Source organism: Colius striatus, chromosome 24 (assembly GCF_028858725.1).
Source record: "Colius striatus isolate bColStr4 chromosome 24, bColStr4.1.hap1, whole genome shotgun sequence".
Classification (NCBI taxonomy): domain Eukaryota; kingdom Metazoa; phylum Chordata; class Aves; order Coliiformes; family Coliidae; genus Colius; species Colius striatus.
In genome coordinates this window covers 3891010-3902842 of record NC_084782.1, presented here as the reverse complement: position 1 = coordinate 3902842, position 11833 = coordinate 3891010, and the positions used below count along the sequence as shown (strand labels likewise).

The window sequence follows — 11833 nt, the reverse complement described above, 5'->3', positions numbered from 1 at the left end:
CGTTCTCAGCACGTCCCTTTATTGCAGGAGGGGGGAGGAGGGGCGGGAGGGACCGCGCACAGCACGGGCGGAGGGCAGCCGAGCCCCCCCAAACCGCCGCGCAGCCCCGGCGCTGGGTCCGGCACCGCCGCCCGGTCCCCGGCACTACAACGCGCGGCAGTCGTGGAGCTCGTCGGCGCCGCCGACACGGACGCCCTGCAGCAGCGGGAAGGTGGCGGGAGGCTCCTCGGGGCAGCCGCCGTCGGGCGGGCAGGAGCGAGCGGCGGCCGCGGGGAACCAGAGGTTCTCGTAGCGCTTGGGGCTGGGGCTGGGGCTGGGCTGCGGGAGCAGCGGCTGCGTGGAGCTGGAGCGCAGGTAGAGGCGGGGCGGGACGTGCTGCTGCCGCTTGTAGCCCGTGCCCAGCACCCGCGCGTACTGCACGGTGCCGCCGCCCGGGCACGGGCCGTCCTGCCGCACGTAGGGCAGCGCGGGGAAGGGGCCGGTGGGCTCGGCGGCCAGCTCCCTGCCCCAGGCACACGGCTGCTTCCCCGCCGCCCTTTCGAGCACGGTGACGGTAGAAATAGTGGCCGAACCGGGCTCCCTCACGCCGGGGACCTGCGGAGGCTCCAGGAGGAATGGTGTGCGGTCAGGGCAGGGTGCGGGGTCCTCTGCCCCCCGCACCGCGCAGGGGAACCTCCCAGCACTCTGATCCCCATCCAGCCTGGCCTCGTGCCCTCTGCGCCCAGCAGTGCCTGGGTGGATGGTGGGGTCTGTGGGTAGCAGCCGCCGCGTCTCACCTGCTGAAGCTCTGCCGGCACCCACTTGCCCAGGCTGCTGTTGGCGGGGTCGGGGACGCTGGGCCAGAACTGCTGCTTCACCCTGGCAGCCATGGCACGAGAGACTCAGTGAGAGGGCCTGGAACCAGCACCTAGGGGCTGGCCTTTCTCCCACCCAGCTCACAGCAGGCCACTGCCCCTCCCTGTGTCCCTCCAGCAGCCGGGCAGCAGCCACAGCCACCGCAGCCCCTGGGGACAGGGACGGCTGGGGCAGCTCCTGGTGCAGCCCAGGGCAGCTCTCGCTACTCACCGCCCGTTCTTCTGGAAGCAGATGAGCAAAAGTATGAGCAGAATAAAGATCAGCACCAGGGTCAGGAAGAGGAACTGGATTTCAATGTCATCTGGAAAGCAGGGAGAGGGTCACGGGGGGAAACCACAGTAGAGCAGCTCCAGCCATGCTGTGGCACGAGGCTGGGGCAGGACGCAGGGTCTGGTGCATCCCCTCCCATTCCTGCACCCCCTCACCTAACACTGAGGTCACCAGGGTCAGGCTGGTGCCGTTGGTGCCACCAGCAGCTGTGGATGCCATGATGTGCACTTTGTACAGCGTCGACGGCTTCAGCCCCTGGATGACAAAGGTGCTGAGAGAGGGATTCACGGTGGCACCTGTGGGGACACGGGGGCTGTTGGTGTGCTGAGGGCTGCTCACCTGCATGGCCCTTCAGGCAGGGACCTGCACACACAGCCCCTGACCTCACACGAGTCTACTGCCATCCCCACCCAACACATCCTGGGGGGATGGAGACAGGGAAGGTGCCCAGGCAGGACTCACTGGCCACTTCTGCGCTGCTGTTGGCCCAGAAGATGGTGTAGCTGGTGATAAAGCCGTTCTGCATCTCAACCGGCACCGGGTCCCAGCACAGCTCGGCCTCGGACTTGCTGATGCTCTTCAGGTGGAGCTTTGGGGCATGGGATGGTGCTGAAATGGAGCAGGACAAGTGCCTGGGTGCTGTGCAGAACCACTGCCTTGGAGTGGGGGCCTGGCAAGGGGGATGCACTGAGTGGTGAGTCCCACTCCTGAGGTGTGAGCATCAGTCCCTGCCCCACGCTGTGCCCCCGTGGGCTTGCTCCAGCTGAGAACCCCTTCAGATGAGCCAAGATCCAACCCAAGGGGCTGAGCTTCTCTGCACAGCCCCTGAACTGGGAGTACACAGTGGGAAGGCTGGTGCTCCTTTGTGAGGGGCAGAGGCTTGGTGGTGTGGGGTGAGCTCCCTGGGGCCCCATGACTGGGAGCACACGTACCCTTCTGCCTGGAGTAGGCTGCGGTGTGGGTGGGCACCCCGATGGTGTCCTTGTAGAGGGGGTACACCGAGATGTTATACCTCTGGAAAGGCTCAATGCCATCTGCAATGGAGAGTAGAGCAAGGCCAGAGGTCTGTGGCTTTGGCTGCCCTGCCCCACAGTGCCAGCCCACCTGCCCCATCCACCCCCTAGGAGTTGTGGAGGAGGGGGTTGTGGAAGAGGCTTGGGGCAGGTTTTGGTCCTGGTGGAGTCAGGAAGGGATACCAGCTCCCTGATACATCCCCCCACATGCACATACACAGCTGACCAGGAGGGCAGGGACCCCCCTGCTTACCCTGGATGAGGGCTGTGGTGGTGGCCCCGTCATGTTCCATCTGCCAGCAGGCACTGCAGTGCCCAGGCTCCGAGGGCACCCGCTGCCACTCCAGCACGTAGGCAGCTGCTGGAGCTGGTGGTGCCTCCCAGTGCACCTGGAGGCTGTGCTCATCCCCTGGCACAGCCCAGAGCCCGGCCAGGGGCTGACCTGCACGGGGACAACCAGCCAGGATGATGGGAGAGCCGCATCACCCCCTGTGCCCCCCAGCCTGGAGCCTGTCCTGCTCCTCACCCGGCTGTGCACCCTGTGGGCAGCCTCCTCGAGAGCCTCTCATTGCACACCCAGGGAGGTCAGTGGGTGCAGCACCCAGTTTGGGAGCTCATGGAAGGGAGGGGACAGAGTCCCAGGAGTGTTTCAGCGTAGAAGTTTGTGCTGCCCTCACCTTTCCTCTCCAGGAGCACAACCTCTGTCGCAGCCGACTCGCCGGCGGCGTTGTAGGCTGAGAGATAAACCCTCCTGGTCCCCACCGGCGCCGAGAAGTTGCACTGGGTGTGGGTGGTATTGCAGACAGCACGGGCGTCCCTGCCCCTCCTCCTGGGGCTCAGGGTGACGCGGTACCCCAGCACTCGCCCGTTCGCCTCCCGCTGCCGCGGCGCCTGGGCACAGGCAGGGTGTGCAGGGATGCTCCAGTGCCCTGGCAGCCCCTGTGCCCCCAGCAGCCCCTGTGCCCCCAGCAACCACTGTGCCCCCAGCAGCCCCTGTGCCCCCAGCAGCCACTGTGCCCCCAGCAGCCCCCATGCCCCTGGCAGCCCCTGTGCCCTGGCAGCAGCCCTTGCTCACCTTCCAGCGCAGCTGCACCTCCATCCTCGTGCCTGGCTCGTCCAGCTGAGTGCTCCACCACGTGTCCAGCCTCCCTGTGGGGGCTGCAGTGGGAGAGGGGTGAGTGGGGAGCTGAGAGGGGTGAGTGTGGCTATGCCACCGTGGCTATGCCACCTGGCTGGGCAGAAGAGACCCCTCAGTGACCCCACACCCACCTTTCTCATGGGTGGTGTAATTCCTGCCCATGCTCCACTCGCTCCAGTAGCCCCGAGCGGAGCTGCGCCGACACCGCATCTGGAAGTGGTACTGTGTGCCGAAGAGGAAGCCGCAGCGCTGCGTGCTGCCGGCCTGGCCCACGATGCCAGGGACCTGGTGGCAGCCAGAGTGAGGGCTGTGCTGGCTCCTGCCTCGATCAGGGCCCAGCTGCAAGGGCACAGCCAGCGCAGGGTCCTGCCTTGGTGTGAGTGCTGTCCCTCCCTCATGCAGCCACCCTCCCGCTCCCATTGCAGGAACCCTGGCAGGGCTCAGAGCAAAGCATCCTGGCTCCTTCTCCTTCACCCCCTCACGGTCCCTCTGCCCCAGCAGCACTCACCAGAGCCCAGGCAGAGTCCTCAGGTGCCCGGTAGCGCAGCTCACACTGCAGCTCCATGTGCGCGTTGCTTTGTGCCACCTCCCAGTTCAGGGCAACGCAGTCGGTCTGGAAGGGGATGGAGTGGATGCTCTGCAGGGCTGGAGGGTCCAGCTTGGCTGGAGGAAGAGCAGGGGGGAGAGCTGGAGAGGTGTGTGAGGCACAGCCTTGCGTGTGGCTGTTGATAATGCCATGAGCTGAGGTGGGGGTGCTGCCTGCCTGAGGCAAAGGGCAAGAGACAGGAAGAAACTACCCCAAAACATATAAGAAAATGGCTTGTGGCAGAGACAATGGCTGATCCCCCTGTACTTGGGGCTGGTGTGGCCACACTTCAATTACTGTGTCCAGTTTTGGGCCCCTCACTGCCAGAGGGACACTGAGGGGCTGCAGCGTGGCCAGAGCCAGGCACAGAGCTGGGGAAGGGGCTGGAGCACAAGGGGCTGGGGAGGGGCTGAGGGAATGGGGGTGTTGAGCCTGGAGAAGAGGAGGCTGAGGGCAGACAGCAGCACTCTCTGACACTCCCTGACAGGAGGCTGCAGGGAGCTGGGGGTTGGGCTCTGCTCCCCAGTGATGAATGACAGGACAAGAGGAGATGGGCTGGAGTTGCCCCAGGGGAGGTTGAGGCTGGAGCTGAGGCAGAACTGTTTCCCTGAGAGGGGTGTCAGCCCCTGTGCCAGGCTGCCCAGGGAGCTGGGGGAGTGCCCAGCCCTGGAGGGATCCCAAAGCTATGGAGCTGAGGTGCTGAGGGCCATGGGGTAGTGGTGGGCTGGGCAGGGTGAGGGCAGGGCTGGGACTGCAGGAGATTAAAGGGCTTTAACAACCAAAATGATTCTATGATAGATGATGGGAGCCAGTGTGCCCTGCCTGGGTCACGATGTGGCACTCAGGAGCACAGTTCTGGCACTGCTCTGCAGCCTGGGTTCCAGGCAGAGTTCCAGGCAGGGTTAATGCCTGAACAGGAGAGACACATCCCTTGGGACTGGGGTCTGACCAGGAAAGCTGCAAGTTTGGGTCTGCCCAGAGGCAAGAGCCCAGCAGGGCTGTGGCAGTGCTCAGCTGGTTTGTGGACAGCCCTTCCCCAGGCCCAGAGCAGGGAGGATGAGCCACACCATCTGGGAAGGTTCCTTTTATAAATAGTTTATGGGAGGCAGATATATTATTAATAGAGCTCCTGAATAAATGGGTAATCAATTGCAGCTGAGAGTTGTAGAGTGCAGCAGGTCAAGCGGCAGCTCATAACCCTCCAGCTCACGCTGCTCAGCCTGTAACTTGCCTTTTGGCACCTCTTCATCCCAGCCAGCCATTCATCATGGCAACTTGCTCATAAAACATGCCCTAAAAGCCCCACGTGCTTTAACGGCCACTAACGCCCCTCTCGCGGCCGACGAGCCCCACGTGTGGCTGCGGCCGTCACTCACCCACGTCCATGGGGTCGATGTGGAGGTGCTGGGACTCGGCTGTGCCCAGGGCGTTGCTGGCAGCCACCCACAGCTCCATTTGCCGGTAGAGTTGGAGCAGGCGCCGCGGCACCGTGCAGAGGCTGCGGCCGCCGTGCGGGGTGCAGCCCGTCACTGCCTGGGCTCTGCTCCTGCGGCAGCGAGGGGAGCGGGCTGGAGGGGACCCTCTGGCAGAGCATGAGGCTTGCCATGTGGTCTGAGGGAAGGGGGAGGGTGAAGAGAGGTGGCCCTGGGGCCAGGCACCGGGGACAGCATCAGCCCTGAAGCTCACCTGGCACACTTCAGCGCAAAGCTGGTGGGGAGGTGGCTGTCGGCTCCCGGCTCCCACTGGCACGTCAGCCCGTAGTCGCTGAGGTTCAGGATGCAGCTGAGGTTGAAGGGCTTTGCAGGAGGGTCTGAGAGAGAACAGCCAGAGAAGTGCCTCAGCAAAGCTCCTGTCCTGGCTGTGCAGGAGCTGCAGCCCCCTCCATACCCTGCAGCACAGAGCCCCACTGCCATGCCACCACTCTCCAGAGCTCCCCTGTCCCTCAGCCTGCCGCTGGGCACTGCTGTGCCAGGATGTGGCCAGGCACTGCCCCAAAACAGCCTCCAGCAGCCATCAGCTACGGACCCCAGCTACTGCTCCTGCCCCAGTAGCTTTGCCCAGCTCACCCAGGGCAGACACACATCTCAGAGCCACGTGAAGCCCAGTGCCAGGCCGCACTGCTGCGAAGCACAGACGAGTGACGTGTGGCATCAGCAGACTTACAGCCCGCCCTGATCTCAGCCACGCCAACGCGCTGCCTGGTCCCATTCCACTCCACCCAGCACCACAGCTTGGCCAGCGTGTGGTTGAACTGGGGCAGGGTGAGGTTGGACACTTCTGTGTTCCCTGGGCCCCGGTGCTGGGTCCCGGCCATGGGCTCGTTGTCCAGCATCCAGGAGATCCGGACCTTGCCCTGCTCCAAACCGCGGCACAGCTCGCTGCGGATGGTGCAGGAGGCTGTGACGGTCGAGCCCAGCACCACAACGGGTGAGTCCACAGCCACGGAAGCACAGCCCAGAGTCCCTGTGGGCAGGAAAGATGTGTCACGTCCACAGCACAGCGGTGATGAAGCCATGTCAGACAGAGGGATGAGTGCCTCTTCCCTTAGACAGGCCCCCAGCTGCTGGAGAGGAAGAGCTGGGCGTTGGGCAAGCCTGTGGGTACGTGCCAGGCCCCATCCTGCCAGCACCCACCATGTGCCGGTGCCCCAGCCCCGGATGGCTGCAGGGGGGTGGCCTGGGGCACAGGGCTGTGGGATGGGACGGGCCCCACTCACCAGCGGGGCAGAGCAGCAGGAGCAGGGAGAGCCGCAGCAGGAAGGGTGTCCCGGCACCACGCCTCGCCATGGTCTCCTCCGCGGCTGTGGCATCACCTGCAACGGAGCGGGCAGCTTGTCCTGCTGGGTCAGGAGGGGGCTGGGGATGAGTAAGGCTGGACCAGCCGTGCTGCCACCGTCACCGATGCTTCCTGGAGCTAAATGTCCTTTTGCCGTCAGCGGCAGCGTCTCCCCCACAGCCCTTGTGCCGCGCTCACGCCTCCGCCCCCGCTCCGGGCAGCTCACGCTGCCGCAGGGAGAGGCAGAGCTGAGGCACAGCCCCGCTGGGCACCCCCAGCCCCCATCCTGGCCTGCAGCACCCCACGCCTGCCTGAGCCACGGCCTGGTTTTATCACAGGTATCTTCAGCCTGTGCCCGGCAGAGATTTGCGGCTTCGGGGAGGGTGAGTGTGGGGTTGTGATAGCACAGCTGATAAGCTGAAAGAGGGAAATGAATGAAGGGCAGCAGCGTGGTGAGGCTGGACAGAGCTGTGGGGTCCTGCCTATGCACCCTGCCCTGTGCTGCCCCCTCCACCTGCATCCCCCGACCTCCTGGCCCCGGGAGCAGCGGCTGCCCCTGTCCCTGCCCGGTCACTGGCTCATCCTCTGCTCCACGCTGGTCCTGGCCACGTCCTTAGTGGTGCTGGGTACTTACCCCAGAGGAGCTGCCCACACCTGAGTGCACAAAGCAACTCTGGGTGCCCCCCGAGCCAACATCCAGAGGCAGACAAGAGGCTGGAGTGTAGGGAATGGGGGAGCAGCCACCCCCCAAGCAGCCAGCACATGTGGCAGGGAACAGGGCAGAGCAGCTCACACAGCCAGAGGCGAGTTGCTCATCCTGACCCAGGCACCGCACAACCCATCCCTCCCCCCTCCATCCCTACCTTGCCTCCATCTCTACCTCTCCTCCTCCTCCTCTCCCGGTGTGAGCAGCGGCCTCCGGCTCCCTCGGGCTCTGGCCGTGCTCAGCCCGTTTGCCAACATGCTGCTTTCACCCTCAGTTCCTCAAACCCGGTGCCGTTAATTGCTGTGACTCTCTGAAGAAGGTGATTGCAAAACACTTCCCTGAAGACTGGGACTGCCTCTCTCACTGCAGGAAGGAAAAGCCAGCGGCACGCACACATCCAGCAGCGGGGAGCAGCCCCCGGCCTCCTCCCAGCCTGCTCCTGCAGCCAGGACGTGGCACAGCCAGGACGTGGCACAGCCAGGACGTGGCACAGTTGACTCCTTGCTGTGACTCCCCTGGACTGGTCACAGTGTGAGGACATGAGCTGAGGGATGTGGGACTCAGGGGACAGAGGGCAAACCCAGCCATGGCTGCCAGAGCACTGTGGTGCCTCCTGGGTGCCCTCTGCCCACTCTGCTGTCCTCGTCTGGCCTCAGCCCTCTCCTGAGAAGTGCCTGCCAGCCTCACTGCCCCAGGCTCACAGCTACCCCTAAAGCCTGGCCCTGGGGAGACCTGCCCTGCAAAGCTGTTTGACACCAGTTGTCCATGTTCACACCAACAAGTCCAGCTCATTGCAGAGTGAGGAGATCCATGAGCTAACTGGAACATCTCTCCTATGAGGAAAGGCTGCGGGACCTGGGGCTGTTCAGCCTGAAGAAGAGAAAGCTGAGGGGGGAATCCATCAACACTTACAAAGGGTGGGTGTCAGGAGGATGGGCCAGCATTTTTTCTGTGGTGTCCAGTGCCAGGACAAGGGGTGATGGACTTCAGCTGGAACACAAACAGTTCCACTGAAACATCGGGAGAAACTCCTTTGGTGCTGAGGTGAGGGAGCCCTGGCCCAGGCTGCCCAGAGAAGCTCCTTCTTGGGACACTTCCAACCCCACCTGGACACGTTCCTGTGCCCCCTGAGTGAGGGGAACCTGCTTGAGCAGGGGCTTGGGCTGGAGCAGCTCTGCAGGGCCCTGCCCACCCCACCATTCTGGGATTCTGAGATGCCCCAATGGCAACCTGAGACACGACTTTCCCACCAGGACCTCTCCATGCTGCCCATTAACCCAGGCTTTCCCTTCCCTGGGGCCCTGGCCAGCTGCCCTGGGGCAGCTTTGGCCACCCATGCCAGGCTGGCATCACGGCCCTGTCTGGGAACCACATCCCAGGGCTGGGCTGTCCCACGGGTGTAAACAGGGGATTGCCCAACCCGCAGTGCCCTTGCAACGGGCTGTTGTGCAAACAGCTGTTTACTCCGGGATTTGTAGCACGTTTCCCTTCCAGCAGCACGTTACTCAGCAACCCCACACTGCAAACAGCCCCTCAGCCCCGTGTCCCCCAGGGCTGGGGGGGCTGCTTCCACCTCCCACGGAGCCAGAGGGAGATGCCTTTGGGCTGGGAGCTGCTGCCTTGCAGTCCCAACGGTCAGAGCCAAGATCTTTTGCCCCAAATCTCTGCCCAGGGCTGAAGGGGGCTGGGCTGCTCGAGGGGAGGCACTGGGACAGGGGGCTGATTCCCACAGTGCTGGCCCAGGGTGGGGGAGCTGCCCTTGCACCATTTCCCCAGGGTGTAGCAACCCCCAGTATTTTGGGGCAGAAGCAGGCAGCTCACAGGCTGTTTACTGGGATCATCCACAGGTAGCCATGGCAACGTGGGCATCTCCGTGGGAACCAGGGGCCAGGCAGAGCTGCAAACACCCAGCAGGACACAAACAAGTGCTGCCCTGCCCACACCAGCCGTCACTGCCACCCATGAGGCCCCACCATGGGGTACATGGGCTGGGACCCCGTGCCCTGGTGTATGGAGGGGACTGGGCACCCACCCCAGCACACATCTGCCCCTGGGCTCACCTCACCTGTGCTCTGCAGGGAAAGGATTTGTCCCTGAGGAAGCTCCAAGTCAGGGCATGGATCTTGGTGTGGCTTTCTGTGCTGTGCCAGGGGCTGTGGCCCCTTCCTGAGACCAGAGATGGAGCAGACTTGTTTCTGTGGCAGTGCTCTCAGTTCCCCTTCGGCTCTGAGTCACTCTCATGAGCCCACAGATCCCATCCCTGGGATGGGATGGGGTGGGATGGGGGTACAAGGCAGGGTGCCATCCCTGCAGGGCACCCACAGCCAGAGCCATGGGGCCTGGGCAGCCTGGTGGAGAGGCAACAAGGTGGGTTGGGGCAGGAGGACATGTGGGGAAGAGACAGCTAGGGTGTGAGAACCATCTGGGCAACAGAGGATCCCATGGGAGGAGGCTGTGGCAGTGCAGAGGCAGGTGATGACATGGAGCCATGGTGCAGGAAGCACAATCTGGAGACAGGGTGGATGAGGCACGTTTCAGGGTGAGCAGCAGAGCAGGGGGCTCCCAGCCTGTGGTGCAAGAGCCTCTCCCAGCTTGGGGCTGCCTGGGAAGGGGAAGGTGGAAAGGGGAAGCAGCTGTGAGGCTTTTCCTGGGTTGCAGTGTGTGAGATGGGGACTAATGGCACTGGGCAGCAGCCCACAGGCATGGCCATACCCCTCAGGGCAGCTCTTGTTGCCCAGAGGTTCTCAGCTGCCTCCCAGATGTGGTCTCAGAGCCCCTGATTTGGTCCCTGCTGAGCAGACTGTTGCTATTAAGCAGAATCAAGCACATTACCTGTGTGCATCAGCTCAGCTGTCAGCAAGAACCAGCCTCCCTGAAGAGATGCTTCCTTTCTTCTTTTCATTCCCTAAATTCATAAAATATTGCCAGTGCTGTGAGATGAAGGATCTAAGGGCAAAGTCTGCTGCAGTCTCTAATAGAAGAGGAGAGCTGGTTAATTGCAGCCCAATGTGATTAACTCACACCACCCTGTTCAGCTGTCAGCAATGGGGAAGGAGCAGGAGGTGGTAGGGAGGAGACTCTGAGCTTGGGATGGTCACACATGGGGGACCATGGGATGTCCAGACTGCCAGCATGGACCCTCCTCAGGAGCCCTGCCAGGACCCTCCTGTGTTCACAGGCACCAATGCCCCAGTCCCTGAGCCCTGGGGATGCCCATGGTGCTCGTGCCCTCCACGTGCCACTGCCACCACCCAGCTCCTCGGCTGCAAATTGGAGACAATTGATTACAGGGCCCTGACCTTGAACAAGGCTCCTGACACATTACTGTAATTAATGAGGCTGGAGGATTAATTTTCTGTGTTGCAGGGATCTGGGGAGTCCCTGGTGGGCATGGGGAGGGGGAGGAAGGGGTGAAAGGGGCAGAGAGCTGCCTGTGCTGTCTGCCATTATTCATCTCTAATCTGCAGGGTGCCAAAAGGGTGCTGTAGCTGTAGCTCTGGAGTGGGAGAGAGGTCCTTGGGGTGGATGGGTGAGATGGAGAGATCTTCCATGGGACCACATAAAAGTGAGGGTCCTTAAATTACTCTCTGTGTTGCCCAGGTGTCTTCAGCAGCCTGTGCCTCACAGCTGAGCCCTGTGCCAGCCCCTCATCCCCCAACACGCCCACAACGTCCCACTCCAGAGCTCAGACGTGTGCAGCATCTTCCCCCTCTGCCATTGCTGAGAAGAAAATTCCCTTTGATGCCACCCCTCATCAAACCAGCTGGGCAGGGGGATTTTCATGCCCCCCTTGCCCTCAAAACCCCGTGACATGGTGCCAGGCAGCAGGTTTGATGTCAACTGCTGGGGCTGCACGGCCACCTCCCGACACTTCCCGGCAATGAGGCTGCAAGCACAGCACTGTGAGTTTTCTGCTCTAATGAACACCCCTGGCAAGAAGAGAAAATAAATCAGTTTTTATCAGGAGAAAAATACATCTGGAGATTATTTGCTCAGAGTCAATAGTTGCAAATGGAAGCTGTTAGCCCAGGCAGGTGCTGGCAGCCCCTCGCTGCTGGAGGGGTTGGACCTTTGCATGGAAACGGGGTGAAACGCTCCCAGTGGATCCCCAGCCTGGTCCCACTTACAGCAATGTAACCCCCAATGTAGGGCACTCCCCCAGCTCCCCGGGCAGCCTGGCACAGGGGCTGACACCCCTCTCAGGGAAACAGTTCTGCCTCAGCTCCAACCTCAACCTCCCCTGGGGAAACTGCAGCCCGTTGCCTCTTGTCCTGTCATTCATCACTGGGGAGCAGAGCCCAACCCCCAGCTCCCTGCAGCCTCCTGTCAGGGGGTGTCAGACAGTGCTGCTGTCTCCCCTCAGCCTCCTCTTCTCCAGGCTCAACACCCCCATTCCCTCAGCCCCTCCCCAGCCCCTTGTGCTCCAGCCCCTTCCCCAGCTCTGTGCCCGGCTCTGGCCACGCTGCAGCCCCTCAGTGTCCCTGTGGCAG

General features: G+C 62.8%; 1 protein-coding gene across 4 annotated transcripts; it reads right to left on the bottom strand.

Annotated features, from left to right (window-relative positions):
* Positions 1 to 2: 2 nt before the first annotated feature.
* On the bottom strand, positions 3 to 7685 carry CSF3R (colony stimulating factor 3 receptor). Of its 4 annotated transcripts, none has more exons than XM_062014456.1 (16): positions 7501 to 7685; positions 6579 to 6701; positions 6026 to 6325; positions 5549 to 5672; positions 5239 to 5408; positions 3785 to 3939; positions 3408 to 3561; positions 3214 to 3296; positions 2816 to 3029; positions 2392 to 2580; positions 2058 to 2159; positions 1588 to 1734; positions 1281 to 1421; positions 1066 to 1156; positions 777 to 858; positions 3 to 603 (listed from the first exon to the last, which is right to left on the bottom strand). In XM_062014456.1, the coding sequence occupies exons 2-16, from the start codon at positions 6646 to 6648 to the stop codon at positions 145 to 147; spliced, it is 2481 nt and encodes an 826-aa protein (XP_061870440.1). In that variant the 5' UTR covers positions 6649 to 6701; positions 7501 to 7685; the 3' UTR covers positions 3 to 144. The 4 variants fall into 4 exon arrangements, with proteins under 4 accessions (XP_061870440.1, XP_061870439.1, XP_061870442.1 ...); XM_062014455.1 differs by having other exon boundaries at positions 6579 to 6698; XM_062014458.1 differs by having other exon boundaries at positions 3 to 594; positions 6579 to 6698.
* Between the last annotated feature and the right edge of the window lie 4148 nt (positions 7686 to 11833).